The sequence below is a fragment of the Cynocephalus volans genome, chromosome 11, assembly GCF_027409185.1.
Source record: "Cynocephalus volans isolate mCynVol1 chromosome 11, mCynVol1.pri, whole genome shotgun sequence".
NCBI classification, from domain to species: domain Eukaryota; kingdom Metazoa; phylum Chordata; class Mammalia; order Dermoptera; family Cynocephalidae; genus Cynocephalus; species Cynocephalus volans.
This window is the reverse complement of record NC_084470.1, coordinates 72,678,625-72,704,890: the sequence shown is the minus strand read 5'-3', so window position 1 is coordinate 72,704,890 and position 26,266 is coordinate 72,678,625. Positions and strand designations below refer to the sequence as shown.

General features: G+C 38.7%; 1 protein-coding gene across 2 annotated transcripts in view; it reads right to left on the bottom strand.

Moving 5' to 3' along the window:
• Nucleotides 1–26,266, bottom strand: part of ATXN7 (ataxin 7) — a 145,284-nt gene that overhangs the window by 47,460 nt on the left and 71,558 nt on the right. For both annotated transcript variants that reach the window (XM_063114349.1, XM_063114348.1), the window contains one exon: nt 9,166–9,270. In XM_063114349.1, the coding sequence (XP_062970419.1) occupies nt 9,166–9,270 (105 nt within the window). The remainder of the gene's footprint in view (nt 1–9,165; nt 9,271–26,266) is intronic.

The following is a 26,266-nucleotide window of genomic DNA, read 5'->3' as shown; positions in this document are numbered from 1 at the left end:
GAGATACTGCATGTCCTCATTCATAAGCGGTACCTAAAAAAAACCCAAATAAATAAGAAAGAAAAAAGATACAACAATCGCGATAATTCGCTGAACTCTCAAAAGGAGAGAACAGAACTGTGGTTACAAGGGGGAAATGGGAGGGAGCTTAGTGAGAAATTAGTGAAGGGTCACAAAGAATGATTACATTTTGTAATGATGAATATACTAATTATCCTGATTTGATCATCACATATTGTACACAGGTGTTGATATTCAACTCTGTACCTCACAAATATGTATAATTAATTATGTTCCAATTTTTAAAAAAGTGACACTGATGAATAATAATTTATAAATGTATATATTATTTTTTCAATATTATTTTATTGTTTAATTCTTATCAAGCCTGTTAAGAATTCCAATTATTTTTTTTCACTTTATTAAGGTATAATTGACAAATAAAAATTTTATATATTTACAGTGTACAAGGTGATATATACATACACACACACATTGTGAGCAATTTATACATATTTATTGAAGTTGCCAGAAACTCACATTTTCACTGCCTTATTCTGGTGACCCAAATCAAAACCGTTGAAGTAATTCATTAAATCATAGTAGTACAAACCTGGAGGGCAGCTGTGACCAGCCTCTATGTGGAGAATCCATATGCTGAAATACTGACAGACATTCCCAAAAAAGAAGGTCTTTTAAGCACTGCATATAGTAATGCAACGATGAAAATCTAAATATCTACCAACAGGGGACTGGTTAAATTAATTACAGTACATTAATAAAGTAGAATAATAGGCTGTCTTTTAAAAGAATACAGCAGAGCAACATGCATTAACATGAAAAAATATTTAATATAGATCATTAAGCTAAAGAAGTAAATTCATAAGAAATCTAATCTTTCATGTGTGTAAGAGGAAAAAAAAGTATGCAGGTAAATTCTACTTTGTCCATGGTCTAGTTACCTTCCAAAGGTATATGGAAAACTGTACCCCTGAAAAGATGGAGGACTCTGTGCATTATGATTGCATATTTATCCTCTTGTTATTTTTACTTTCACTATGTAAGTTACTACTTTAAAAATTAAGAACAAATCAAAATATGTTTTTTTTTTTTAAATCAATAAATTCTTGTTAACCAATGAGAATATGAGGAGTCCCAGGAAAGCGCACATATTCTCTTTTGTTTCCTGGTTTATATGATTAGATTACTGTAACATAATATTAAAAAGCAACCAAACAAAAAACAAGTGAAAAGAATAAATGACCCCAAAACTTGGCATCACTACAATAATTATTTTCTATCCCTACAATCTTGATAACATGTCTAAAGATTGAGTGTGGTACATGAAGGCTTTTCATTCAGGTCAGTGCACTTCATTAAAAATAAATGCTCATATATGAATTGAAAGAACAACCTCCTGATCCATAAGCTAAAGTAGATTCATCCAGCTGCTTGAGCCAAAAACCCCATGAGTCATTTCTCCTCCCTTCCCTTCCCAGTCCATCAGCGAGTCCTGTTGGCTTTACACTTCTGATGCAGATTTCAACTCTGTTTACACCTTTCTGTCCTTACGGCCACAATGCTAATCTAGTTTCTCTCCCGATCCAGCTCTCACATTAACTAGTGCAAAACAGCCCATTAACTGGTCTCCCTGGTTCCGCTCTTGCTCACCATGTTCCACAGAGCAAGCATAAATCAGATTATGATACTTCCTGGCACACAATCCTCCAGTGACTTCGTACTGCCAGCATAATCCTGATTCCTTTCATGGCTTGCAGGGGCCACTGTTATCTGGCCCTGGCCTTCCTTTCCCAGCTTCAACCTGGACCCCTTTCCTCCTTGCACACTGTTCTTCTGCCTCCTTACTGGCCTTTTTGCCAAGACCATTTCTATCTCAGGATCTCTGCACTTGCATTTCCTCTGTGTGAAACACTCATCTTTGTTATCACTAAGCTTAAACATCAACTCTTCAGAAAGGCTTTCTTTGACTAGCCTCATCTAAAGTGGAATGCCCCACTCATTCTCTCTGACATTATTCTTGGCATTTATCACTACTTGAAATAATCTTATTTCTCTCAACTTCTTCTTTATCTTTCCATTCTTCCCAATCATAATATAAGCTGCATGAAATCAGAGAAATTGCTTTTCTATTTCAGTGGACAGCAATGCCTAGCATATAGTAGGTACTCAATAAGTATTTGTTAAATGCATGAATAATACCATTGCCAGTTTGTTTAATTTCTTTTAAAAGCAACCCCAGAGGCACAGATATTAATAAAGGCAAACATATCACTAAGAAGAAAAATCAATACATTTTATAACTAGAAATTAAAATGTTGCTCCTACAAATGGCATGAATAACATCATTTTAAAGACACCTGATTATACAACTAAGGAAAAAAGATAAAATTATATTAGCTGAGGAGAGAATGGTTCTTTCTTTGATGCTACTAAAGTTACCTGAAAATTTTAATTAGCACTACTTGTATTTGGCTTGTGGCAAGGAAAAAAATGAATTCGCTGTATTTATCTTACATCATGCTACACAGCAACAAAAAGTTTATATCAAATGGTTAATCTGGAATTTCCTTTAAGAGTTAAACTAATGTCCACTTTGACACCATTCATGTTTTGATGTGCTTGTTCTGGTTAGCTCCCATCCCTGGCTCATCCCCTGACTGCTGAAGAAATGCCTCGTATGTGTCTCCAAAGCAAAAGAGCAAAATATTTTTTGCTCTGCAACAAGTTTTAGTCTTTATACTGAATGCAGAAATACCAGAGTACTTCAAAAAGTTCATGGAAAGATTCATACTATCTTTCAATTCTATTTTTCCAAGAACTTTCTGAAGTACCCTTGTAAATATGTGCACTCTACAGAAGCTACAAAATGTTATGAGACTCATACAAAAAGAGGAGCTTGGCTTTGACAGCTACTATGATTTAGAGTTAAATAAAGTAGAAGAGGCAGAAGAGTAATCCAATGACTATGCTAAATCAAATATCCACCTACTATCATTACATCTTTGAATTACTAAATGTTCTCCCTGAGGTAATGGGTTTACAATGCTGATCTAGCTATTCCAAGCAAACTTAAAATTCTACCTGAGCTAGAACATCTATAACTAATGATAGTTTTGTGACATGCGCAATTCATTATATCTTCTCTGGATTTTCTTTTAACTCTATACATCCTTATTATATTCAAGAGAAATAGATATTAGTAGCCAGAAAACATGACCTGGTTGATATATTTTATCTGTGCAAATGAAATTTAATTTAGGAGTTTTGTTTAGTAAACTGGGAATAAAAAGCAAAATCTCTGCTTTGTGAGCAAATTAACTTAATTACATGATGGCTAACTGTTGGTCAAAACTATGTAAAATGCTGTAAACAACGAGAACCAGCATTTTTTCCCAAACCAACCCATCAGACCTCAGAGTAAGACTTGCTCTTACCCTATTAACTTTGAAACCAATTACTTAGCTCCAAGAAGTATGAGTAATTTCTCATATGGGTGTGAGTAATTTATTCATCCTCTGATGAAAATGACATTTTAGAAAATATTTTATAATTTATGCTGGCTTTATGCTGGCATATAAAAGAATCCAAACTACCTCAATGCACGTCAAGGAACATTAAGTCCAAGCAATGTGTGTGGCTGTTAATTTTACAGGATTCACAATATTTGCAAAAGAAGAAAGCTATATGATCACAGCAGTGTTTCTACTAAAGCTACTTTCATAAAGTCATGAAAAAGCCAGATGTATGACACCTCCATTTGTGAAGAGAGGTCTGAGAGTGCGACAGATGTTCTACACTGAAGCTCCACCAACAGACTCACATGCTGCTTACAGTGTCTAGTAGTGCCTCAATATATAATAGTAATTGATAAATGACAAAGGGGGTTTTGTCTCATATGATCTTTTTGCAGATCAACATGAGGTTCTAGAACTCTGCTTCTAAGGTCTGATGTTTCCTAGGACTAGGGTTGACCTCAGTAGATAACTCCTTAAACATGAAACTAAATCCAACAGCTTGAGCTGATATTTCTCAAAACATGGAGTAAATATCACTCCCCAACATTAATAACATTAAATCACAAGAGAAAACTTACTCCCTTTCCAAATCTCTTTCAATTCTTCTGATAATACCATATTACCTTGTGGATAACACTTGCCTAAAATGTACTAGTCTCCTTTTTTTTAACAAAGGGAGCAAGCCTCAGACTCAGTGCCAGCACTGGCAAGAGCATCAATGTAGAATTAAATAATCTTCTTTTCACTGCATTTATTTTCACACTTACCATCTTCTACGGCAAACGATAGTCTTCCCCTTTACGGTTCTAGTAAGGTTTCCTTTGTAAATAGATTTATTTAAATAAAAGTGGTTTGATTTAAAGAAAAATATTAAGTAGAACTAAGTCAGCAAATAATAAAGCTAGAACAGGATTAAGGTTGGGAAAAGGTGGCTGAGCCAAATGTCACAACTGAGGCCTTGCTCAGAGATTCAGGATGAGCTAAAAGGCAAACAAGTGGATCAGCCTAACTAGTCTGAGGCAAATACTTCAACAGTTGACATTTGAGCAGGGTTTTAACTAATTATAGAGATTCTAAATGTGGCACCATCAGAGCTGAATTAACATCGTTAAATCTATTTCCCCTACGTAAAATCACACCTGTGTCTGCACAAAAGAGAGAGAAAAATTACGGTATTCTTCACAAGCAAATGTAGTGAAGCAGCAGAACTGAGCAGTGCAAGCAAGCATCCTATGCAATCACCAGAAAGCTCTCTCAGCATACAACCCCAAAGGCACCCCAAGTCAAAGGCTAACCCTAGCTAATCCCACCTGTTCAGATCCGAAGTAAAAGTATGTAAATGTATGCAAATAGGACCATACAGTTTATGCTAGTCAGTAGCCAGATTAGGTCCAGCACATTTATCATTAACTAACTGATCAACTAAGATTCTCACTTCAAAAGAATGGTGCTTCTGGCCCTAAGGAAAGTCACCATCTTTCATACTTAAAGTTTTAGAGGCAATTAATGTGACATTTCCAGCACATAAATACAAGAATTTAAAAATTGTTTAAAAAAAATAGGGGCCTCCTTTCCTGCCATCTTTGCTAGACTCAACAAATCTGAGTGCTGTTCTGCATCAGTCACTATGTCAGGCACTGGGAGGACAAAGCAGAAGCTCTGCCAGAGTGGACTCTATCTGCTGTGAAAGCAATGCATCCCCGCAGGCCTGTGTGTCAGACCAGCCCAGGGAGCTGTTTAAAATGCAGATTCCTGGGTCCTATCCCTGGAGATTCCAATTTAGTGCCTCCGGAGTGGGCCTTGGGAAGCTGCCCTTTTAGAAAGCTCCCCTTTGATTCAGATGCACAGCAGGTTTGGGATCCACTGATTCAAGTCATATTTTAAAATGTGAAATTAGCGGTAAGAAACATCTTGCTCTTAAAAATACTGAGTAACTGCAGAGAAATATGAGGCATACTGGAGTATTTCAAAACACTAAAAAAAAAATCAAGAAAACAGGGTATTACTATGTAGTTTCCTAGAAAGAAAGCAATATATATATACTATGAAAGCAATCTGACTATGAAAAACTGGAAATGCCAAAATGACACTACAATCACTCACTATTGCTGCTCAAGGGGAAACTCTGGTTAATTGTTAATTCCCAAAAAGGCAGCTCAGCTAGCAAAAAAGTGCATGGCCTCTTACTACTCTGGATAATAAGATGCTCGCCAATTAAGAATAATTTTACCACCAACATAAACTGATTTACAAGCCTTGCTGCCATTGAGTGTCCTTCCTGTCCTGGCAGCAGTGGCTTTAGAGAAACTGCCTGTTGGATTTTGCAGCAACTGCTCATTTGTTCATAAAAGTCACAGATAAGTATCACAGATGAATATCAGCAATACATGAATTCATAGATTACCCACGTTTCCACCAATTTCATCGAAAGGTAAGAAAATGCAATCTCTTCCTTGACAGGTATGGGTTCTTCCTAATACTGTAATAAACAGACTACAATGTTCATTCAGAGAGATTCTGAATTTGAAAAACTTTTTTTGTTGTTGTTAACTGTGGAAAACAAGAATGCAAGAATTGGCTTTCTGGAATTTCAACACAAAAAAGAAAGGGTTCCAAAGCTACTTTCCTATCACAACTCTGTCCCCAAAAGACAGAAAAGACAGTGGCACAGCAGAAAGGATTCTTGATCTTGGGGACCCTGCCTACCTCTCCATCCCTCCAGGTGAGTGGGGTGTCATTCCACAGCCACCACATGGTGCCTCCTCCACCTCATGCAGTTACTCCTCCATACCCCCACCCATCTCCAAGCCTTCTCTGCCTACCACTGCTGCCTCAAAGAGAGAATTCCTTCCACATGTCCCAGCAGAATCCCCCTCTCTGAGCACTTGGCCCCCATCTTTCTCAGGGACTTTTACATCTTTAATATTTCCCTTGCCACTAAAGGAACCTCAGCCCGTCACCCAGTGGCTTTATCAGTCAAATCTCCTGCCTAGCCATAAAAAACACTGGAGTAGGTGAATCCTACATTCACTTTCTCATTTGCATGTTTAAAGTGTTTAAGTTAACTTTTCCACCCTCCCTTTTTTTTTGAAAAACAAACAGAAGTTTAATAACATGCATACCTTGTGTATACATGGGAGATACCCAGGGAAAATGAACAACTCTCAAACTGGTGGCTTAAATATCATCTGTAACTGAAACAAAGAAAGAAGGGTGTGGAGAAGCCCATAAATGGGTAGGTATCCAGGAAAAGTAAGGTGAACAAGAGTAAGGTTTGTTATGCAGATTTATGTCAGTGAACTTCTTCCCTTTCTTATTCAACAAGTATCTTACTAGGAGACACTGTGCTGGAGACTGATACAGAGAAAAGATAGAAATATTTCTGCCTAAGGCAGTCATGGAAGAAGTAAATAACACCTTTAAGTGTTTCCTCTTGCACTTCATTCTAAACCACTCTACCCATCAATTACGTGGAGTACCACTAAGTCACATCACTCTGGTTCTGAAAAATCTGTAATAGGTCTCTATAGACACATCATCACCAGTGCACTCTGATGGGCAGTGAGGTCCTGTGAGTTAGTCCCAACCTGCCTTTACACTCAGCTCATGCACATGTGGGTACGTCAGCTCTGGCCAATGATGACTCGTGCAGTACATTCCAGACAGCCTGAAATTTCCTGCCTCCAAAACTGCTCACATCAACCCCACTGATGGGTCCATCAGCCCAGGGCCACCAAATATAGTTGTTCAGTGCACAAACTGTGCAGCCATATGTGGCAGCCCTGTCTATCCTCATCGAAACACTCCCCGTTTTAGCAGATTATGGGTGTTTTTCAAAAACATTTTTTGGATTTTCTACAACAGACATGTATTCTGTGTCCAAAACTTAGGAAAAAAAAAAAAAAATACACATGAGAAAAATAATCCATTCTTCATTTCAAACCTTAATGTGAAGGCTATTTTCTCTAAAAAGTCTTCTCAGTTATTTGTCAAGAAGCAGTCTGTGCTCTTCCTTATTCTTAAGATCTTGGACTGTCTTATGACTTTAGACATACACCTTCCTGCATCTACAACTGTACCTTTTTCTCTCCCCCCGCCTCATGTTTATTATGTACTACACATTGAATTAGGGGTTTTACCCATGTTATTTCATTTAATCCCCACCAGGAACCTATGAGGTTGGTATTACCACCCCTGTACTATAACAAAGGAAGCCAAGATTGGATAATTGCTCAAGGCAAAGAACTAACCTATGGTTCTTGCAGTTTTAAACTGACATCCAGTCTAGTCTGCCTTCAAAATCTTTAAGTCCAAAATATGTGGCAACTGCTTTTTCTAATGATAGCCTCTGAGAGTCTAAAGCAGAAAGTAAATATCTTATTCACCTTTGTACTGACTCTGGGCCTACCCCAGGGCCTTGCCCAGAAGCAAGAACTCAAAGGACCTTTTTTTGATTAAATAAAACATATATTCCTCTGAAAAAATGACTGGATGTTGATTATGATGGTGTGACTCTTAAAAGAAGTCCCAACAGTACAAGTTGTAAGGTCTAGCTTTAAAACGTATCTCCGAGCTGTGCAATGTCTCCAGCTTTGCTGCTCCATCTTATTCTAGTCTAGTGTCATCTGTTGCCTCTCAACTGTTCTCCCTGCTTCTACTCTTCTCTCATTGTGTTACTCCCTTAAGTAAACACTCTAATGTCCCCAAGCAGCTTTTTATCCTGGCCTGTGAATAATTAAGTTCCTGCCTTTAAGGCTGGATTCCTCTAGTTTCTACCCGCCTTCTCTAACTAGCCTCCAGCCACACTGGCTTTCTTTAGGTCTGTGTGCTGGCTGTTCCCTCTGCATCAAAGGTTCTTATTCCACACTGCTGCCTGGGTTGCTCCTTCTCATCACTTAGGGCTCAGCTCCAGTGTCACCTCCTGAAATGCTTTCTTTAAACACTTTACTACAGAAGAACCCCATCGTTATTCTGTTTCAAGCTTGCATTTACAGTAGTAACAGCAATGAGGAAACAACTTAGCAGTTATTTTAAAAATGTGTCTAGTTACTTTTGCCTGTCGCTCCATTTAGATTGTAAACCACATGGAGGTAGGAATCATACTACATACATACTCAAAGTCTGAAACAAGGTAGGCACTTCTGATTTATTATTAAACCAAACTTAAACACTGCAGGTGGCACTGTAACAATGTCAGACAACCTTATTTGAACTCTTTGATGATTAGCACTACTGAATTTGGAAGTTTCAAAATCACACTTCCTTCTAAAAAGATCGTGCCCATATTGTGAGTGTATATATAATTTTAAAATTCACTGAATTCACAACCAGGGGCTCTCTAAAAGGAAATAAACCTGTAACTATACTGTTGCAATATTTCAAAACAGACTTTATAAAATACAGTTTCACTGTCCAACTTCAATAAAAACCAGAAAATGCACATCACTTTCAATAAAAATCATAAAATACCCAACATCTGATAGGTATTAACCCATTCAATGAATTAGAAGGCCTACTTCCTGATGGGGGAGGAATATTATGCCCTATCCATGCCATCAATGGCCTTCAGTTTAATCCTGCTTTACCTTTTACCTCTTAATAATCATTTTATAAATGGTTAAGTACTTACCATAATGTGATTGAAATGCCTGCGGTTTGACAACCTGATTACAGTCGTTACACACCACCAAGTAGAAATCATCATGGGCTGGACAGAAACCAAATATTGGCATGTCTGCAACAAAGAAACAGAGCATCACTCACTCATCTGGTTCTGATTGGTATGAAACCATTTGGAGGGAACAACACCTTCAACAGGAGCTGCCTTATAAAGTGCACCAGGACAAATATCACTCCAGATTAAAAGTAACTGATGTGGCACACCATGACTATTAAGAGAGACGTCAAATCAGGCTTACAGAGACACTTTATAAAGGGTTAAAATAAAGCACATCAAAAATCATTATTATAAGGGGAAACAGACTAATCTATTAAAATGCAAACAATAAATACATTTGCACAACAAAGCAATTTTAGATAAACTCTACCAAGAGTTATGGGGAAGAATCTGCAATCATATAAAACGCTTAGTAATTCACAAAGCTGTACCACCCACTGTACCATTTTACGGTTGTATATGTTTAACCATGCATTCTATTCCAGCCATCTAGGCCCTGAGTTCTATGGAACAGTTAGAAAAGAAAGACTAGGTTTCAGTAAAGAGTAAAATTGCTGGTTTTGCCAGCATTTAATACAAAAAAATTATACTATTTTTTTATAGTTACTATTATACTATTTTTTTCAGGTTACAACCAGCTCTGGTCCTTTTGCTTACATACTGATGCTACTAGACAGACAAACTGAACTTCAGTACAAACACAGCATTTCAAACATTAATCTCAGTTTATTTACCAGAATGGGTAGGTGTACAAGTTGGATTATTTTTTTTACATTAAAAAAATCAACTTAATTAAAATGTAAAAGTGAAATTAAAATATCTCCATATAATAAAAACTGAAAATAACTCAATACCTGGTAAATATGGTTAACTAAAAAGTCCCAACCATGAACAATTAATTATTAACAACAATTTAGGAACAGAGCTATAAAAGTTCAGATCCAGAATCTAAACTTTTTAAATATTTCAAAATTGGTGATTTTAAACAAGTATTTTACATGCCATGCACTACTGAGAATATCTACAATAGATGGATAATTAGCATACTTCAATTAAGCAAACGTTTTAGTAGACCAATTACCAAGTTTATAGGGTAAAAAGAAAATCTAAAAAGCTGATTAGCACCTGCTTTTTTTCCTATAAAGATTTAATTTCACACTTTCTCCAGCTTGGATGATCTTCCTAGTTTTAAAGGGAGAAGAAAAATGCCTTAAAGGGATGTCAAGTGATGATAATCTCTAAAATACCAAATTACTTGATCTAATATCTACACATGGCTATAGCTCAGATTTCTTAGATTGAACAGTTTCTATTACACTGAATTGAACAGATACCTATATATAAATCTGAAATATACCAGGGTCCAGCATGATTCTGGGATGTAGTTGCAGCACTGAATAGTTTCTATGTGCTATTATCTCATTTTATCCTCACAGCTATGTAAGAAGATAACCTCATATCCCCACTCTAAAGAGGAAACTGGCTCACAGAGAGGTGAAGTGCTTTGTCTATGGTCAACAACTGGGATTTGATTTTGACTCATAATGATGGCTTGGATTTGGTCCCTCTTGAAGACCAGAAGAATAATGATTTGTAGACATTCCTTTCAGATTCCAATTCCAATAAATTCAAATGTGAGGGCTGAACATCTTTGTATAAACTGACCAAATAACGTAAGAAGCTTCCAGTAGACTGCTGCTGACTTCTGTGACTAAGTGTATTTAATGAAAAATAAGAGCTAAACAATGTGCTATTTTCCTTGAAAGCATGCCCACATTGAATTAAATATAGTACATGTGGGAAAAAGGGAAAGGTTATATCCATGCAATGATATACATGTAATAAGCCATTTTCCATGGTTATAATTTCTTGATATGACATTTCATTTTAAAAAATAAAAATTTAAAGTAATTTACTGTAAGTTCCACATACTCCTGTGCTAAATTCCTCGGATACAGGACTATTAATAAAGAAAATCCAAATTACAGAAATGGTATAACATTCGTAAATCACAAATAAAAAGTATGAAATGTCTATAAATATCAAATGAATAGTTTCATTAATGAAATCAACTCAATTAGTTTTATTAATTAAATAGCAGTTAAAACAGCATTAAATAAATGGTCTTGATTTAGTTTTAGACCTCTACAATATGCTAGTTTGTGTGGTTTCCCACAGTACTCAATGTCAAGTAATGCTGTTTAAAACTCATTGCTTTGTCAGATACCAGACACTTCTGGGGACTAGTACCCTACCTCTTTAAAAATAAGGCAACTTAAAAAAATTAAAAAACTGTACTGATCCTTTCAAGTAACAAGGATTCAATTTACCACCATAATGTTTATGTAGAGAACTATTATTTGGTTACCCTGGTTCCTGTGATCCTTTTGTGAGACTTAAGACTAGTAAAACTAAGAGGGTAGGGATCATTCTGTAAGGGACCAGGACTGCATACTTCTGTAAAAATGTCAATTTCCTCAGCAACTTAAGATCATTTGCAACTGATGATGACAGTAATAACGATAATCATAATGATAAACAATTGACATTTACTGAGAAACTACTATATGCTAGGCCCTTTCCTAAAGCACATTTTATATGGCTTATCTCATTTGTTTCCAACAATACACTACAATATAATCCTCATTTTACTTATAGAGAAACAAACTTGTTTAACAGCACCATGCAAGAAAGCACAACCAGCACTTGGGTTTGTGTGACCTGTAAAGCTCAGTTACTCATCTCTCATTAGCACACTGCATCTCCCTAAAAAGCAGGCACATGCACACATGACCACACACACAAACACACACCCTGTGGAAAGAAACCTGGTATACTTAAATATAGTTCCTATTATAAAAATCTAAAGCAACTTTAATTTTAGCTTTTAAAATTCTTTACTTTCAGATAGCCATATTTGGAAGTAAGCTAGAGGATACAAAATAATTTAAATAAAATGTCTTCTTCAGGGGGAATAAAAAACCCAGTTCTATATCCTTTTTCTGCACTGGGACATTCCAGAGGCCTTCAGAGGCCCTAGCAACAGGAACAGTGTGGAATGTTGTAGCAACAAAAAGAAAATAAAAAATTTGTGTGAGAGACAGTATGTATGTTTCTGAATATTTTTAAAGCATAAATTCACAATCAGCCCAGCTGCAAATTAACATGTGGGTCTTGCCCAAATGCAGGGAAAAAGCTTGCTTTAGAGCAGAAAGTAAAATATTGGGTTGATAAAAATGAGCTCATGATTGAATTTTAAAGATTTACAAAATACACTTGAAATATATATCTTAAATTATTAATTATGTATTCAAAAATAATGAAATGTTTTAAAATTATACTTCTTAATAAGGATTCCTAACTAATTCATGAATTCCAAACCAATTTGAAAGAATGGATTTTGTTGTTGTGTAAGCCCTAAATCTTCCCAGGATTTGGGTCACCCCTATGTTCTAATTAGTGAGTAGCCCAGCACCCATATCTAGGCCATCATGTACTTTGGCGACCCTAGGCCAGCAAACTAGGGAGGACTGGGTATTAGCACACAGACATGTGAGCACATGTATGTAGAACTCCAGTTATATGCAGAACGACGGCCCTCTGTGGAAACTGGACCCCAAACCATGGTAAATATATTTAATTCCTTTGGTGTTGTTATCTCCATTTTGAGGACTGTGCTCAACAACAATAAAACCTGAATGTTTTAGCAAAGCATTTAACCTTAGCAATATCTTGAGTGTCTCCCTTCTCCCACCTATCCCAATGTAACTTCTACCTGCCAATGACTCCCACATTTCTATCTTCAGCCCAGACTGCTCCCAAGCTCTGTCTAGACTCACAGGTTGGACTGCCTACCAGACATTGCCATGTGGATGTCTTACATACATCTCAAACGGAACAAGGATGTCCAAGAGAACTTTGCTCTTGACCCTGCCCTGCTCCTTGCCCACAACAACCTTCTCCCTTTTGGGTAAATGATATTATTCATCTCTTAACAGCTTAAACTAAACACCCAGGTGTCATCTCCAACTGCTCTGTCCGTCCTTCATCACTCCTCTGTCCTGGCCACCGAAACGTACATTCAGCTCCATTCTAAACCGTCTGTCCACCTGTCTCCATTGCCACAGCCACTGCTATGGGGCCTACTGCTAGCACTCTTCCACTGGACTATGGAAGAAGTCTCCTAAATGGTCTATAGTCCCCACCACAAGGCTGCCAGAGTTATTCTTTAAGATCCTCCACCAGATCATGTCACTCCCGTGTTTGGAATTCTCCACTGGCTTTCCACTCTTCACGGAGTAAAATACCAGTCCTTACTACAGCCCCCAAGTACCTTCCAGATGTACAGCCACCTCCCTTTCACTCCTGTTCTCTTGTTCCTCACTTTCTCTCTCGGCTCACTCTGCTCCAGGCACACTAACCTCCATTATCTCCTTAGAATCAGAAATCTTTTTCCCAGCCAGGCTCTGCCCTTGCTCTTCGTAAGATGCCTGGCACATTCTCACACATCAAGTCTCAGCTCAGCTCTTCAAAGGGCTGCTTCCTCCCTCTCTTCAGTTAGTCTCTATCGCTGGTATTTTAAGCAGAATGGCTAAGAGTATGGGCCACTCTACTGCTCTGAATCCTGGTTCCCTCACTCAAGAGAGATTTGACCTTGAGCAAGTTCTATAACTTCTCTGAACGTGTTTCTTTAGCTGTCAAATAGTGATGATCATAGAATCCACTTCACTAGGTACTTTACTGGGTAGAAAAATTAAGAGAGTTAATATATGCAAACTCTTAGAAGGGTATCTGGCCCCATAAAGTGCTCACTCAATATCTCCCCACAGCCTGTGAGACAGAGAAGTCACGCACCCCCATTGTACTGGTCAGGAAACTAATGGACACAGACTTTGAAATCTCATGAGCGAGTACATGGCATAGCCAAGATCTGAACCCAGGTCTGCCGGATTCATAAACCCAAGCAGTCTCTAGTGTTCTCCCAGAATTGGCCTCCTCCATGTCACTCTCACTGCCAGTGCCTGAGGCCAGTACCCACTGGTAGCCTCCTCTCACCTGAACAGGTCTCACAGGGCCAGAGTTTCTCCCTCCTCCAGACTCCTCCCCTTCTGCCACCACAGTTAGCAACCTGTAAAGCAATAAAACCACTCCTCTACTTGAAGACTCCTGATGACTTCAAAGTGGGGCTTGGACCCTTGACCTATGCCTCTGCAAGCAAGGCCCCTAGCACTCTTGCCCCTCCTATCTCTCCAGCTCCTGAGTCAATCCACTGCTGTCTCAAGACCGTCTAGGCATTCGCAGAACCTGCCTCGTTCTCCCACAATCCTACCTTTTGGCCAGGAAAGTTCCTGTAGCATGAAAAGCTTTTCTTCCTTCTTTTTCTGGAATTCCCACCATTTAACAAGAACTGACCCCAGTGCCTTCTCTGCTGGGCTCCTACCCATACCATTCACATCTTCCTTTATAGCTCTTCACTCACTAACTTATAATTTACAAATGAAAATTTATCACTGAAAACCTCTGCAGTCCTGACAGTGGACTCCTTGCCTTGCCTAGCATAGACCCTGAGAAGGATGCTCACTGTGTGCTTGTGAAGTAAATGACTGGCATTTAAAACTTTTCCGTAGTTGTCAGTTGCTCTTAGGATAAAAACTGAAATCCCTGACCTGGCCCACAGGCCCTGAATTCCTGGCCCTGCCTCTCTGCATCTGGCCCCTCTGGCCTTGGTTTTGTTCCTGGAGCATACTATGCTCTCTCCTGTCACAGCACTCTGACACTTGCTGCTACCTCTGCCTGGAACTTACTTCCCCCACATCTTTACTGAGCTTGTTGCTTTACTTCATTTAGTCTTAGTCTCAGCGTCACTTCCCCGGAGACTTGGCTAGACAGGGCTCCTGTTACATGGTCTCAAAGCACTGACTAACCTTGCCACATGGTACCATGCCCCATTTGTAACTATCCATCTAGCTGTGTGAGCCTTAATCTCCTCCCACTAAATTATGTTCCACATCTGTCTTGTTTGCTGCTCCACTGACAGCGCCTGACGGTGCCTAACCTGGCCGACAGAGAGTAGAAATGAGTATGTGTTAAATATTACTTGATGGATAATAACTGAAATATTACACTAAGTCCTTGTAATGTCATCATAAGTCAGAAGGTTACAATTGTGCCTTTATGTCATTTGTGACACACGGTCATCTGCTAGAATTGGGTATGCCATAAAGTGAGACAAAAGTTCAAGTTCGGTAGTCCTCCTTGAACAAACGGTCCCATACCTGGAGGCAGTTTCTGCTACAATTTCCATGTTTCAAGGTCTGATTCTCAAATCTGCACATGGGCAAATTCTCTTTTGCTAGTTTATCCTGCAGTAACTAAGAGCAGTTTCGCAGTCAAACTGCTTGGATTCAAATCCTTCCTCTTCCTCTTACTAGCTGTGTGAGCATGGTTAAATTATTTAACCTCTCTGAACCTCAGTTTCCTTATCTATAAAATTCAGTTAACAGGACCTATATTTCACAGTATTACTGTGAGGACTGAATGAACTAATCCATGGAAAGCACTCATTGCTGAGCATGCAGTAAACACTCAATAAATGTTAGTTAAATAAACAAAACCATAAAATTGACACATATTAGAAATGTTTTTCTCAAGGACCCTGGCTCTCACTTACTAAACTTGCAGGAGGTTGATATAATTTCCCCCTTATCCACGGTTTTGCTTTCCATAGTTTCAGTTATCCACAGTCAACTGTGGTCTGAAAATACTAAATGAAAAAGTCCAGAAACAAACAATTCGTAAGTTTTAATTTGTGCACCGTTCTGAGTAGCGTGATGAAATCTCACACCGTCCTCCTCAGGACATGAATCATCCCTTTGTCCAGCATATCCTTGCTGTGTATGGTCTCTGCCCATTAAGTCACTCAGCAGCCATCTAAGTTATCAGATGGACTGCTGCGGTGTCACAATGTTTGCATTCAAGTGACCCTTATTTTACTTCATAATGGCCCCAAAGCACAAGAGTAGTGATGCTGGAATACTGTTGTAATTGCTGTATTTTATTATTAGTTATGTTGTTACTCTCTTACTGCGCCTAATTTATAAATTAAACTTTATCATAGGTATGTATGTATAGGAAAAAGCACAGTATATATGGAGTTCGGTACTACCTGAGGTTTCAGGCATACACTGGAGTCTTGGAACGTATTCCCCGCAGATAAGGGGGACTACTGTATACACCAAATAGCAATCGAGTATTTTACAATGTGAGCTTAAATCTTAAGTGGTCTCGTGTGCCACTGCTGACCACACACTCTTCCCTGCAGACCCTGTAGGGGAGAGGCAGAGGAAACATGCTGAAGCTTCAGCTGCAGAGGGCCAGTAGCTCCACCATGCAAGCCAGGGAGAACCTAAGACTTTCAGCAAGAAAGCCACATGATACAGAAGGTAACTCTGGCATCAGTGTGGATTGACAGGTAAGAATGGTGGTCCCCAAAGGCTGACACAAAAGTCATAGTGAGATGGGAAGAGCCTTGTAGTGAAGATGAGAGAAACTGGACTAAAGACATGCTCTGGAGAACCCTGCAAAGAGCTCAGGAAACTGTGGATGTGAAGATGAGGCAGAGGGAGGAATCCAAAGAAGGGTCTGTAGTTTCTTCCCTCCTCACTGCAGCTAATGTAGATGCATCGAGGGTTGGAGACACAGAATGGAAGAACTTAGTTTGCTAAGGCACAGCCTTCGGAGTCAAAACTGGCTGTGTTCAAATTGTAGCTTTGCCACTTACTAGCCTGTACATCAACCTCCTCATCTATAAATGGGTAAAGTTATGGAACCCACCTCACTAAATGGAAAGACTAAATAAATATACATAAACTGCTTAGGCAAATGCCTGCCATACAGTAAGTACTGTGGAAGTGTGAGCCATTTTTATTATCTTCTCCATCATTATCTTTTGGTCTTTGAGCTAAAAGGGCTGTGCTTCCCCAGGCCCACTCCACTTTATACCCCCCACCCCTTCCCTCCAGTAACCACAGTGATTTTTTAAATCATAAATGTCACTTGGCCCAAATTAAACTCCTTAGTGGTTCTCCAACGTAGTCAGAATGAAAACCAATGCTTAGAAGGCCCTGACTAACATTTGCAACCTCAAGACATAGTGTTCTTTGTACTGTCTACTCCGGTATCCTCGACAATTCTGTCAACCCCACCTCAGAGCCTTTGCTAATTCTGTTCCCTCTGTACAGAATGCTTTGCCTGGCTGGCTCCAGGTTTCGGCTTACATTTCACTGGAAAGACATTTTCTGAACATCCAATTTAAGGGAAGCCCGTATCCCTTCAGACAGTTCTTTCTCATCACTCAGTTATTTATTTGTGTTTTGGCTATCTCCCTTATTAGGACATAAGCTCCATGAGGGCAGGGGCCCCATCTGCATAGCACAGCACCTGGCACACAGTAGGTTCCCAACAAAAGAATTTGAGAACGGCCTCTGGAATTAGAATGCCTGAGTTCAAATCTCAACCATATCACTCACTAGGAATGTGACCTTGGGCAAGTTACTCTGCCTCAATATCTTCATCTGTAAAATGGGGATGATAGTAGTAGCTACTTTAATAGGCAGTTATAAGGATGAACGGAGTTAGCATACACGAAGTCCTTATAACTGTGTCTGGAATAAGGCATGTGCTAGGTATGTAATACCTATAATAATTATTTCTATTTTTGCTGTCCATGGGATACACCAGCTACTGCTTCCAATCTCTGTTGGTCTGTAGCCACCACTCCTTGTAACACTATATATTAAGTACTAGTATGTTAGATATCATGGCAAGTACTGTATATACATCAGTCATTCATTCACGTATTGAATAAATACATAAATGGCTACTATGGCTAAGCACTATTCTAGATGTTGGGTATATATCAACGAACAAAAATCACAACACACACACACACACACACACACCCACCCTGAGAGGCATTAATTCATGTAATAAAAATAATAAAAGTTTACAATTACTTTGTGCTTCCTATGTTCCAGGTACAGTGCTAAGTATTAACTCATTTGACCTCTCAGGGTCAATATCTCTACTGTATTAAAAAAGCAAGTGAGGCACAAGTAGGTTGCCTGCCTTAAGTCACAGAGCCAGTAAGTGCAAGAGCTGGGATTTGAAGGTAGGCTACTCTAAAGTACCTGCTCTTCACTGCCTTACCATACCAGCCCTTCCACTGCTCAGTGTCCTCCCTGAGTTCTGCCCTGCCTCTCCCAGGAAATCCCTGCTCTTCTGTCTCATTTCATAAAAATCAATCAAAGTGTTGCTAACTGACAGTAGACTTCTGTAGCTACCTCTGGACTGCCTGGTCTCACTGCTGCTCAAAGGTTTCCTAGGACTATGATACCATTATGACTTGTAGCCCCATTAGTGTCAGAAAAACTTCTATGTAACCTGAAGGACATGGAAGACTGGTCTCTACATAACTGAGCTTTTACTATAGTCAGTCCCAAACTGATTTCAACTGGTGACTCTCAATAGTGGGTAGTGAAAAGTAGTACCAATGACATTTTAAAAGTTTCTAATTGCTGTTAAATGGGCTTTAGCATCTCAACTAGGAAAGCATAAAATAGAATTTTATTTCCAACCTCCATAAGCACATCTCCCAAACTCATCATCTACCCCAACAATTAAAGGGAACGAGATTTCCCTTTGACCAAATGATGTTAAATGATGGAGCCAACCAGAGGAAAAAAGGCCGATCAGCAACCTGCCAAAATGTATGTGGTTTGGGGCCCAGTCTGAACTAAAGCAGTCAATAAATACTGGATCTAAAGAAAGGAAATGAGATGTTACACGTAAAAAGCAACTAACAAAAAACCAGAAAACCAAAGAGTTAGAAGAAAATATGCCTAATATTCATTTATCTCTGCCTAATATTTATTAATCACTAACTACAAATGGCAATATTATCATAGTGACCCTCCACGGGTAAGAGTCACAAGTGCTTTATTGTCACTGCTTTTACTGAAATTGAGGTACAAGGCCTGGGATAGAACATAGATGGCAAATATCAAATCCTGGGGGACCTGGGTTAGGGAAGGCAGATAGGGCTACAAAAGTGACTGAAATGAATGGTAGTAACACATGACAGGCTGTCTCGTGTGTTCCTTAAGCTACTCCTTAAAATACTGTCAGCAAATTCTGACCTCTCAAGTCTGAAATCATGCCCTTAATGCCATGTGTCCTAAATCTGGAAGTGCCTGCTAAAATCCTTACTGAATCTTATCTGTGTCACTACCATTCAGCTAAGCGTTTAGCCTGGGGAAGGAAGGATGTGAACTCTAAGTCTACCACTTAGCTGACTTTGTAACCTTCAGTAAGGTACCTAACCTCTAGACACACAATTTCTATAACAATAGTATCAACCTTAGTTGACTGTTGGATTGAATGAGGTAATTCATGTAAAATGCTTAGCTCTAAGTTTATCTAAACAGGGAAAGCAGAGTGTACATAAGGGCTCAATAAAAAAAGTTTATTATTATGACTAAGGTTAATATCTCATTACTCAGTTAAGAATAACCATTTTTCTTTTGTTCGAAAGGCAGCCAATATTGTAACATTATATCTGCCAGGTATCTTGTCTGTGTGCTGCGGGAAACCTATGGTTCTCATTCAACTAAGAACAGCATTAATTATGGAGTGGCACTGACTATTGATTTATCTTTACGTGTTTAAATGGTTGTGGTGGAATTTATGTCTGCCATTTTGCTATTTGTTTTCTATATGTTACGTCTTTTTTGTTCCTCTATCCTTCTATAGGCTGCCTTCTTAGTTACTTTTTTAGTGGTTGTCCCAGAGATTATAATTAACACCTTAACTTTGAAGAACCTAGTTTGAATTAAAACCAACTTAATTTCATCAGTATACAAGAACTTTGCTTGGATACAGTTCTATTTTGTGCTTTTTTTCCCTTCCATGTGTGGGTCACACTTTGCTGTTTCTTTGCTTTTCTCATAATTTTTTGTTGAAACCAGACAATTTAAATAATATAATATGATAACTGAAGAAATCAGATTCACCTGTTGCTGTCTGTTTAATGACTTTCCTGGACTAATTGTGAAGTCTGTACTGTCATGTGTGGCTAGTCAAATCTCCGCTTGGTAAGCTTAGTGATCAGCTAATTACTGAACAGATTTCCTTAAATGCCTTGAAGCAGTAAGTCTCCCACCTTTGCTGATGGGTTGTGTACATGTGTTGGGGCAAGCCTTCAGTGCTCCAGCATGCAGTTTATGACTCCCTTTGCCTTAACTTCCTGCTTGTCTAAAGGCTCAAGGTCAGGCCAAGGTGAGATTAGGGCATTCTGGGGTCTTTCTTCATCAGGTGCACAGCCCTACACATGCATGTGGTTTTCTAGATTTCCTGGAATATGTTGGAACTCTTTAAAGCCCCCAACTGACATCCCATTCCCCAGTATTTTCTATTTTCTTTCCTGGTCAACCTCTTGTTAGCCCCAACTGGTATTACCACCTCAGGCAACTATGATGTTAAACTGCTGGGCTTTTTTGGTTTTTGGGGGGTATTTTTTGGACAAACACTCTAGGGATAGGGAACAGAATGAGTTCTGAGCCAGCTCAAATAAAGACATGTCCTGATAATGGAGCTTTTCAGGAAGCTAACAGATAGGTCAAACAGTGAGAATTCTCTGAGGATAGGACTTTGGGGAAGCTCCAAACTTATTCTGCCCCCTCCGGTGGCTGTTAGCTTACTGTTTTTCACAGTTACCATATTTGTGAGGCTGTTGGTTTTCAAAGTTTCTGTGGAGCTGGGGAGCAGAGGTTGAAATAAGGCAAATTAAAACACTACAGAATTCTCTGTACTTACAGAGATTTAGCCATTTTTCTTGAATAAATGCTCATTGGATTTTACAAGGCTTTGGTTAATTTTCAGAATTCTGAAAAAGTTGATCCCCTTACCGGTCATCTTTAAAAAAAAAAAAAAAAAGAATTCTGAAAAAGTTGATTTTGTCTATTCTTGCCAGTATTCTTATTGCTCTTATGAAGTAGATTTTTGGAGGTCCTTACTCTGCCATTTGGAAGTGCTTATTAATAGAAGCATTTTTTTTTTTTTTTGACCGGTAAGGGGATCGCAACCTTTGGCTTGGTGTTGCCTGCACCATGCTCAGCCAGTGAATGCACCAGCCATCCCTATATAGGATCCGAACCCGCAGCACTCTCCCGAGTAAGCCACGGGGCCAGCCCGTAATAGAAGCATTTTAATGGGGGATAGTATCATCAGATTGCTTATGATTTTCAACATTGCTCAGACTGTACTATGGAGAACGAAGGTGCATGCTTCAAAAGTGGAAGTAAGGAGGCCAGTCAGGCGCTGCATGCAGCAGTACAGGTGAGAGACATGGGGTAGCTTAGACTTGGGGATGGCAGTAAGATGGCAAAGAAGAGACTCAGAGATATTTAGGAGAACTATTGACATGACGTGGTAATAGCCTAGATACAAGGTGGTGAGGAGAATGATGTCATGTTTCCCATCCTGCAGAACAGGATGGATGGCCTTTTTCCTGGAAAGGATCCCGGAAGAATGCCAGGTCTGAGAATGAGGAGCATACACTTAGGACATCTAAGTTCTAAGGGCCTCTGACACATCGAAGATGATACCGAGGAAGCCATCATCTTGAAGAGTCTACCCTAATTTTAGGCAAATGCCTTATAAATCAAGTCTTAAAATTTTATATCTTCCATCTGAAAAAAAAAAAAAAGTAAAGGCATATTAACTATCAATAATTAAAAATCACCCAGAAATTAAAAACATGGCCCCAAGAATAAAAAAAAAATGCACAAATGTTTGAAACTACTCACTGCTTATCCTCAAGTGAATTAGAGTTTTCCCCAAAGGCAGCTTTATACTTAAAAAGAAGTTACAATAAAAATAAAGATAAACCTTCCCTGTGTCTAAAAGATTCTGTTGCACTCACACATATGTCAGTTTAATGTTCTCATTGATGCTTGTGAAAACAACTCAAATCAGTCAGATTCCTTCACTCCTCCACTCATTCCATGAATACTTGTGTGCGTTATAGTTGACAGCACTTGGTCAGACCTAGGAGAAGACAGCTGGGGGATAGGTCAGACTAGGTCCCCACAGTGTGAACTGTTCTTTTGGTTTTAATGTCGACCTTTTTGAATACTGTACATTTTTAGTTTTGTATTCACTTTCTTTAGGCCTTGCTTTATGCATGAAACTCATATGTACAACTGCTCTCTCTGGTTTGGAATGGGGAGGGGAAAGATCCTTGTAAGGGAGCACTGAAGATGTGAAATGGGAACGTTAACTGCTGGTTAATTAGTTCTACCCCTAATTTCTCTTAATATTACAAAGGCTTTTCCTGTTTAAACATATTGGGGACAGTTTATTACCACTGGGAAATACTTAAACACAAGTTTGTTATGATTGTTAGTTCATATGCTCATTTCTGTTTCAAAAACTAAAAGACCTAGTGGCAATACTTTCACAAGAAAGTTTTATGCATTCTCTTATCTCAGTTTTACTTCTTCAGACTTCGCAGTTTCACTCTTTGTCCTTCTAGGGGAAACTGGTCAACATACCTGAACAAAGTACTCAAAGCTCACTTACCACAACCATATGCAAACAGATGTGGTAGGTGCATAACTCCCTGAGCAGCCACAGTTGAGACTGATGTCTCAAGTTAAACACCTATTTCTCCCCAGATTTGTTTTGACTGCTTCGAAAGTAAAAGGTCAGGCAAATGTTTAAAATACAACATAATAACAGCCACCATGTCAAACATCACTTGAGCACTTAATGGGCCAGACAATGTGCTAAGTACTTTACATCCTTTACGTTACATAATACTCACAACAACCCTGTGGTATAGGCACTATTCTTAACCCTAGTTTATTTACCAATGAGGAAACAGGCGTAGAAAGATTAAGTAACTTGCCCAAGATCATACAGCTGGCAAGAGGTGGGGCTGGTGTTGTTAAAGGTTAAACCTAGTTGACTCCAGATCCCAGACTCTAACTAGCATGCAATGATATGTTACTGATCACAGAGCTTCATTCCTTCCTCCAACAAGTACTTACCAAGGGTCTTACTATTTTTCACTTAAGAGAAGAGTAAACAAGAAATAAAAGGATTCAGCTCTTAATGCAGTGACATAGTTTCTTATATTACAAAAACTGTTTACTTTAAGACACTGGTCTATGCAAAACTATTCACGTAAGTTACTTTATACACAATACTGCTTAAAATTCACCACTTTCTACACTAGTGCTAGGCATCTATAATTAACAATAATTTATTGTATGTTCTCAAATGGCTAGATGAGAGGAGCTCAAATACTCTCATCACAGAGAAGTGATACATTTTTGCAATAATGGATATGCTAATTACTCTAATTTGATTACCACATACTGTATACATGTATTGAAATGTATCTGTACCCCATAAATATGTACAATTAGTATATGTCAATTCAAAAATAAATACAAGAAATTCACCACTGGCCTAATAAATCCCAAGTACCTTAAATTGTGGTATACAAAAAAATTATACTGAAAATGATTTTGATAGTGTGTAGGGGTGGGATCCAAATACGTTTAATTGAAATACAAAGCATTCACATATGTTTTAAAAAGCTAACATGACAATCCACACTTTCTCCCCCTATTCAACACATCAGGAAGCACTTAAAGACAATAGAAAAGGAACTTTATGTGCTAATTAATGGACACCAAATCAACAGAAACTAATCTTTCCCCTGCTAGGGCTTTGATCTATTTTATTTTAGTTAACATATTTCTGTCCTCCCTAGTTTCAGAAAAACAGCAGACACATTGCCTTATTTACATCCATGCTTATCACTAACGACACGGCCATATCTTTGCAAACAGTTGGTTAATTAATTTGTACCCCCATCTTCTGGCAGTCTGCCTATGCAACTGAACAGCAAAAATAAATACACTAGGCTAGGCAGGAACATTTTCAATCTCCTTTTTGAGATGTCTTATCACGGGGCTTGTCACCTTTCTTTAAATGGGTTCGAGTTGTAAAATACTTACAAATCTGATTAATGTCATTAGAAAATGATAACGTTTCCATTCTTTACTATATCATGAATATTTGACAGGGAAGGAAAAGAGCAGACTAGAAAACTGACCAATCAGTCAAAGGCACAAAATAAGGGCTGAGTAGAATCATAGACGAAGAAAAATCAAGCTCTATTTCCCAGGAAGGCCTTCATCTCTTTCATTAAGTTGTAATCTGAGGTTAATCTATCAACAAATATTTACCTAGAATCTACCACAGGCAGTCCCCTACTTTCCTATACAAAACTACACGTGAGAAAGTCAAACTGGAGATTATTGGGATCCTGTATTCCCCACTTTGAATCACAAAATTTCTAATTAGATCTCACCTTTGAGACTCAGTCTCTGGAATATATTTCTAGCACCGTGAAGGTAAACACAGCAGTCCCTTTACCAGCTTAAGCTCACCTAACATACAACTGAGGTCATAACTTTTTGCATGCCTAATGATTTTCATCTGTATTGATTTTAACAGTGGAGTTCCATTTGAAGATAGGATTTGGTTAATTTTAAATGTCAGTTAAAATCATCGATGAAAATTTCTCAGATGTGAGTGCTGCTTCTTATGGTTAAGAGAAAAAAAAAAGAAGAAAATTTCTCAGACACTACATGGAGGCTGACCGGCTAAGACCCACAGAACCAGGTATGTCACTGGTGTTAGAACAGATGGCTATTTCTACCAGAGGAAGTAGCTGGCTCACATTTAGGGGCCTTATTGTATGAAAAACAAAAACAAAAACATGTAATTAAATTCCAGAATCACAGGACAATGAGATGCTTACACTTTGAGAGACTTGTGGGAACTAAGACCAAATAAGGCAAAGGCAACCAATATTCCGTAATTATTTGTGTGCTTACTGCATTCAAAGTTCTCTTTCAAACATGAAGAAACAGCAGTGAGCAAAACCCTGCCCTCGTAGAAATTACATCTTAGTTGATTCACACCTCCTATTTCAAGCATATTTCAGAACTAGAGGCACTGGATGACTGGTAAAGATAGCCACACTATTTTTCTCTTTCTTTCCAACGTACAGTATAATCTGCAGAAGTTACAAGCACTTATGATGGAACCCCGCTGTAAAAGTTTGAGACATATGCTTCTTATCACCAGTGCCACATTAGTTTGTGTTATATACAGTCATCTTTATAGTGAGCAAAATGAGGTAAAACAGTCAATCTCTCAAACACACTGCTCAAAGGGCAGAACAGTGACTACTGAAAAAAACTACTGTTACAAGTATCATCATGTGAGATACTGCACTGTTTGTTCTCCTGAGCTGCATGAAGGCCCAAAACCATATGAAAGGCAGTTTAAGGGCATAGGAAAGACAACCCGTTCAAAAGTTTGAGGCTATTATGTTTGAGGCACTGTGTTCAGCAGGGGGTTAAAATGGCAGGATACAACAGCCTTTTCCCATAAGTAGCCTCCAATCCAGTTGTAAAGCCCACACATTAATAGAAATACCACATTTCTTAATTTGAAAACTGCCATCAAGTGTATGTCAATATCAGCTTTTGGGGAAGAATTTAAAAAAAAACACCCTTTAACTTTATAATCCATTCTGATTTCAGAAATATTGAAGCAAGAGAAAAGTAGGCATCTTGGAATAAAGGATATAGAGCAATGGTACTCTAGCACTTTACAGATGCTGCTGCACAACAGCAGTGAAACTCAGGATGGGGAGGGAGTACTCCCCTTGGTAGACACCCCAAAGAACTTAGTTACTGCAATGCCACAAGAATCTCAATAAGGAGGGCTGGCTGGTTAGTTAGCTCGGTTGGGTAGAGCATGGTGTTGATAACAGCCAGGTCCAGGGTGGGCCGACCCTGTGTCGCACTCGGGAGAGTGCGGCGCTGGGAGCGCGGCAGTGCTCCCGCCGCGGGTTCGGATCCTATATAGGGATGGCCGGTTCGCTCGCTGAGCGCGGTGCGGCCAGTCA